This window comes from Bison bison, unplaced genomic scaffold, assembly GCF_000754665.1.
Source record: "Bison bison bison isolate TAMUID 2011002044 unplaced genomic scaffold, Bison_UMD1.0 scf7180017864338, whole genome shotgun sequence".
NCBI classification, from domain to species: domain Eukaryota; kingdom Metazoa; phylum Chordata; class Mammalia; order Artiodactyla; family Bovidae; genus Bison; species Bison bison.
In genome coordinates, this window is record NW_011494910.1 from 1,439,676 (window position 1) to 1,446,247 (window position 6,572).

The window sequence follows — 6,572 nt, forward strand, 5'->3', positions numbered from 1 at the left end:
TCCGGGAGTTGGTGATGGACAGGGAGGCCTGGCGTGCTGCGATTCATGGGGTCGCAAAGAGTCGGACACGACTGAGCGACTGATCTGATCTGATCTGAACGCGGGGGAACGATCCGGCTCATAAAACCGACTCAAAAGCGAAGTCGCGATGGGCAGCCGCGGTCGCCGCACAATCGAAGCCGCGCTCCCCCTCCAACCTCCCTCCAGGTGGCGCTGCAGAACCAACCCGCCTTCCGAAAAGGAGTCGCCGCCGTGCGGCCTCCCCGGGATGCTCTGGAGCACCGAAATAACCGACTCCTGTGGCTAGAGAGGTGTTTCCCAGGAACCGCCCACGTCGCCGCCTGAGCACCACGCACTTCCGCTTCCGGCTCGTTGTTCCGGAAGTTGCTTTCTGAGAGAGAGTGTGGAGCACTGTGGTGCTTGTGAGCTTCCAGCATGGCGTACCGGGGCCAGGGCCAGAAGGTGCAGAAGGTGATGGTGCAGCCCATCGTATCCTGCTCGATGCGTGAGCAGTAGGAGCTTTGGGCCGGGAAATGAGGGGCGAAGGAGGAGACGGGGTAGGCCCGAGGGAGCGGAGTGCGGCCGCTTATCCCATGAGCCCCTGGGGCGGCCGAGGCTAGGAGAAAGCGCGGGGAGTTGAAGAACCAGTTATGGGCGGGAGGTAGGCTCGGGCAGACCCTGCGTTGGAGAATGCGGTAGTGGTGGGGTGAGCGGGGAAGACGACTTTAATTATATACTGACTGAAAGCGGGTGTTACTGCTTTCCACCGGGAGGGAGACCTCGGCGCGGAAGAAACTCCAGGAAGATGAGAGGGGAGCTATTCCTTTATAGTATTTAGTGATGTCCTAATGGGTGTTTGGACTTACCAGGTGGCTCAGAATCCTTCTGCCGATGCGGGAGACGGGATTTTTGATCCCAGAGTGGGGAAGATCCCATGGAGAAGGAAGTGGCAGCCCACCCCAGACTTCTTGCCTGGAAAGTCCCATGGACAGAGGAACCTGGGGGGCTACAGTCCATGGGGTCACAAGAGTGGGACAGGACCTAGCGACTGAACAGCAACAGTGGGTACCTTGTTGGGCACTTTCTTTGCCTAGGCACAGAGTTCGCGTTCAGAAAAATGAGATGCGGGTAGATTTAACGAGTTCCAGGAAGCAGAGTCTATGCTTTGCGTGTGGTGTTTTGTTTTTTTTTTTTCCTTAACTCCTGCTGCAGAATCTCATCTTCAGATACTTGCAAAATGTAAGTTGTTGTCTGTTTTGTTATTTTTAAGTTAAAGGTGAATTTATTTGGCTGTTTGTATCATCCTGTCTGATCATTGTTCTAGAGCCAAAAAATGAAACTGGAGATTGGGAGGGCACTTGAGGAGAAGGAGTGCCAGGAAAGCTCTAATGTGACAAAATGGTATGTAGCCATGCCATGAGCTTCCCTGGTGGCTCAGACGGGAAAGAATCTTCCTGCAATGCAGGAGACCCAGCTTGGATTCCTGGGTGGGGAAGATCCCCTGAATGGCAACGCACTCCAGCATCCTTACCTGGAGAATTCCATGGATAGAAGAGCCTGGAAAGCTACAGTCCATGGGGTCTCAAAGAGTTGGTCATGACTGAGCCCCTAACACAGCCATGCCAACTCCAAGCATGCAAAGAACTGTGTTGTTACTACTTTGCAAGACCAAAATTACTAATTTCGAAAAGTAATTACTGGCTGACATGATAGCGGCACTTGGGTATTGGTACTTTCCTTGGGATTATGGCAAGAACATTGGAACCTTTCCATGGCACCTCAGGATGAGACACTGGAAGAAAATTTCAGTCAGCTTTTACTAGGTCATAAGGTGGTGTGCTAAGCACTTTGGGAGGTGGAGACACACTTATCGATAGAAAAGACACTGGAAAAGGAAGATTGGAGGGATAGGTTCAGAGGATTTAGTGAACCCTTTCACTAAACCCTTTCACTCCCTTTCCTTTGGAGGGATTTTTATCAACTCAAAATTTGACCTGGCAGAGCAGAGTATTTATCCCTGAAGGAAAATGTGTTTCCTGTGGTTCTGACAAATTTTAGTATGTGACAACTACTCAGCCATTAAAAAGAATACATTTGAATCAGTTCTAATGAGGTGGATGAAACTGGAGCCTATTATACAGAGTGAAGTAAGCCAGAAGGAAAAACACCAATACAGTATACTAACGCATATATATGGAATTTAGAAAGATGGTAACGATAACCCTGTATACGAGACAGCAAAAGAGACACTGATGTATAGAACAGGCTTATGGACTCTGTGGGAGAGGGAGAGGGTGGGAAGATTTGGGAGAATGGCATTGAAACATGTGAAATGTCATGTATGAAACGAGATGCCAGTCCAGGTTCAATGCACGATGCTGGATGCTTGGGGCTGGTGCACTGGGACGACCCAGAGGGATGGTATGGGGAGGGAGGAGGGAGGAGGGTTCAGGATGGGGAACACATGTTTTAAAATTATTAAATTTAAGAATTAAAAAAAAGAAAAGAAAAGCATTAATTTCGAGCTGTTGTAATTTTTAATCACAGGAGTTGAGGGTCTCACTCCTGGTTATTAGGGCTTCCCAGGTGGCACTAGTAGTAAAGAACCTGCCTGCCAGCACAGGAGATGAGAAGAGATTCGGGTTCCGTCCCTGGGTCAGGATGATCCCCTGGAGGAGGGCATGGCAATGCACTCCAGTGTTCTTGCTTGGAGGCTCCATCCCTTGGATAGAGGAGGCAGGCTACAGCCCATGGGATTGCAAAGAGTCGGACACAACTTACGTGTTCCTGGTTATTAGGTGTGAGACGTGGAAAACTGAGACGCTAGAGAAGACTGTCTTGCAGCTGGAGTTTGCTCTGGTAGATAAGAAAGAAGCCCCTTTTGCTATCTTGTCACATTTTCACTCTAAATGTACAGAGACTATAAGCAACAGAAATATGATTGAGTCTCAAAAACACAGGAATATTATTAGTTCCAGTGTAGCATTTATTAAGTGAGAATGTTTCATGTTAAGTAACTTGTCTTGGCTTTTATTTGTCAAAGTTTTTTAGGAGCCGTATTTGTCTGTTTGACCAAAGTGGTTGGATTTTGTTCACTTAGTTCTTAACATTTCTGTTTTTCTGATTATTTCAGAGATCGCGGATTCAGGTGTGGCTTTATGAGCAAGTGAATATGCGGATAGAGGGCTGTATCATTGTAAGTCATGATATTTTACCTCAGAGCATGTTGTTCAAAGAAAAAAATTTCCTAAAAGATGGCCAACAGAGCAATATACAAAAAAATCAAAGACCCAACCCACGGAAAGTCCTTCAGGACTCACTGTCCTTGTCTCATTGTTCTACTTAATAGGGATTAGGTAATTCACAAAAGAGAGGGAAAATTAATTTTATAAAATTTTATTTAAACAATGGTATTAGTCTTTAAAGGAGGGATCATAAATAAAATGAGGAGGGAGAAAGATGAGAATTCTTGGTTAGTGATACCTGAATAGAACTGGATGTCCAAGGTAGCAGAGTAATTTAAATAATGTTTTAAAGAAAGAAAATATGGGTGGAAGTGTTATACTAAGAGTCTGGTATTTCTTTGAGACAGTGTAGTAGATTCCGTCGGTAAGCTCCCCTTCCCCTGTTTGTTAGTTGAAAAAACAAGCTCGGTGGTTGGTAGTGATAGTGTATTTGTGGGAACATGGGAAAATTAATATATGTACGCACACTGTACTGAGTAGGTTATAAAAGATGTGAATGATGACTTTTTGGCATAGTTAATGAAGTCTAAAGTCCCCAAAGTTCCAGAAGTAATTTGAAGTACATTCCCTCTTTTGTCGTTATTTAAAAAGAGACTTAGGGAGTTTCCTAGTGGCAAAGTAGTTACAATATCAGGCTTTCAATACTGTGGCCTGGGTTCAATTCCTGGTTGGGGAACTAAGATCCTGCAAGCTGTGTGGGGCACTCCCCCTCCCAAAAAAAAAAGGAAGGAGAGGCTTGAGATGTGGTGTTTCAGCTGGAAGATCAGTGGAGAGATAAATTTCTGAACTTGGTGTTTTTATATATTGCCATATTAATTTAGAACGGTTTGGATATGATTTTACATGAAGATGACAGTCAATTGACTTATTTTTCTAGGGTTTTGATGAGTATATGAACCTCGTATTAGATGACGCAGAAGAGATTCATTCTAAAACAAAGTCAAGAAAACAACTGGGTAAGAATATAGATGGCCTCAAAGAATTATAGAAATTTTTATTCACTTGCAGAATTGAATGAATTGCAACTCATTTCATGTTTAAATTTAGTTTGTATATGAGAAATTATTTGGGAGAGTAGTGTATTCTTAATCATCTTTTGCCACTTATTGTTTATCTCACTCCATTTCTACTTCTGTCTCTCCAGTTGGGAGCTTTCACCAAGGTTACCAAAGACTAATGGTGTTAAATCTAATGGTCCCCATTTTATTGAGCTCTAAATGGCATTTGGCTCTGTGATACTATAGTCAGCTTTTCACTTTTCATTACTAGTTGTTCCTTTTTGAGACTTCTATATATTCATTCTTTAGGATCCAGCCATTAAATGTTTGAGTTGCTTAAGTCTTGGTTCTCAGTCCTCCTGTCACTCAATATTATTTCCTAGGTACTCAAGACTACACTAACAGTTATATTTATATGTTGACTTGCAAATGTACATTTGTAGCTCTAGACCTCTCTCAGCCTCTTCAGTATTTCTACTTGGATGTCTCAAAGGCTCCTCAAAATTAGCATATCAGAATCAAACTCAGTTCCAATGCCTGACACACTATTTAGAGCTATATTAGTGTTTCCTGCCGTAGTAAATGGGACCAGTTCTATTCAGTTTACTAATAAATTTCTCTGCAACTCCAATTTGCTCTGCAGACTCCAGTCATCTTTTTAAAACACTGGCCTGAATTCGTTATCTCTTTGCTTGAAATCCTTTGGTGGCTTCCTGTTGCTCATAGGATAAGAAAATCTTTAATATATCCTTCAAAGTCCTTCATGATCTGGCTTTACCTCCCTCTGCTCATTTTGTATCACTCTGTACTTCATTTTCTGAGGACCATCCACACTTCTTTCAATTCTTGGAATCTGCACATTTGTCTCCTCATAAATTTTTGTGTGTGCTGTCCCCTGTGTCTTTGAGACTCAGGTCAGATACCACTTCCTGCCAGGGTTAGGTGTTGTTTTGCCTGGGGTGGGGATGGAGGGAGGGTATGCTGTGCTGAATTTGTAGTAAAACATTCATTATTGGGGTTGTTAATGTCTGCCACTGGACCACATGCTCCACTAGTGCATGAGTCCTCTCTGTTTTGCTCCCTAATGTACTTAGTGCATGCCACATAGTAGAAATTTTAAAATATTTGAATAGTGAAGTCAGTTTCTTGACCCATGTTCTTTAGGATTTATGGCTTCCTCAAGGCTTAAATAATTTCTGTTAAAATTGCATTAAGTTGAGGTTTATTTAGGCATTTTGTCTTTAACTGTTTAATGCCCCAATTGACAGCTCACTAGTATTTTTAAAAGTGGTAGTTTTCAAGTGCCTCTTTTTTCCAGTCCCTGAGAATTCTCTTGAGCCTTATCTTAGCTGTGTGCAAAGTAGATTCTGGGAGTGGTATAATGTTTTGCTTAGCTTCTTCCTGCCTAGGCTTTTTGAAAACCTGGATTTTTCAAATATAAACATGTCTTATCAGGAAGTGCAAGCTCACCTTACTGACATTATTTATAAATTATTTGCAAAGTATTGATTGCTCATGGTAATATCAACTCTGTAAAACAGGTTTAATATTACTTCTTGTGGAATTGCTGATGATGTTGATTAACATTTCTCAAAGTGTTCTATTGAACACCAATATTCCTGCAGATATTTATAGATATTTCTCAGGAAGAGTGCCCTTTGCTCAAACAGATTTAGACAGTGTTAGGTAAAACTTAAACAAGTTTGTATATCACAGAATGAAATCCTTATTAAGAACTCTTAAGAATGAGGTTATAGTATGCTGCTGCTAAGTCGTTTCAGTCGTGTCTGACTCTGTGCGACCCCATAGATGGCAGCCCACCAGGCTCCACTGACCCTGGGATTCTCCAGGCGAGAACACCGGAGTGGGTTGCCATTGCCTTCTCCAATGCATGAAAGTGAACAGTGAAAGTGAAGTCGCTCAGTCGTGTCAGACTTTTCGCGACCCCATGGACTGCAGCCTCCCAGGCTCCTCCATCCATGGGATTTTCCAGGCAAGAGTACTGGAGTGGGTTGCCATTGCCTTCTCTGTATAGTATGCTGCAGTTCCTAAAAAATTCATTTCTCAGCTTCTGCAAAATCAGCTTTAGGAAATGTTGGGATAGTTCACTTAGTCTGCAGACACTGTACTTTTCATAAAGTAACATTTCTCTGCCTTCATTAGGTTATTGTTGGAAAAGTGCGTATGGTCTGATATGCACAGCCTTTCAAACATTGGAACATGTCACATAATTTCACAGACGAGAAAGCATTTTTAGAATCACTCAAGAACGATCTAAAATTCTGAAGCTAAAAGTTACAGTTTTCTGAGTGACTATTAATGGTCTATT

The 6,572-nt window shown here is 42.9% G+C and overlaps 1 protein-coding gene across 1 annotated transcript in view; it reads left to right on the forward strand.

Moving 5' to 3' along the window:
* The first annotated feature begins 368 nt into the window (after positions 1–368).
* SNRPE (small nuclear ribonucleoprotein polypeptide E) overlaps positions 369–6,572 on the forward strand; it is a 6,555-nt gene continuing 351 nt past the window's right edge. The window contains exons 1-4 of the mRNA XM_010854151.1: positions 369–489; positions 1,213–1,239; positions 3,134–3,196; positions 4,123–4,201. Of these exons, the coding sequence (XP_010852453.1) occupies positions 436–489; positions 1,213–1,239; positions 3,134–3,196; positions 4,123–4,201 (223 nt within the window). The 5' untranslated portion in view covers positions 369–435. The remainder of the gene's footprint in view (positions 490–1,212; positions 1,240–3,133; positions 3,197–4,122; positions 4,202–6,572) is intronic.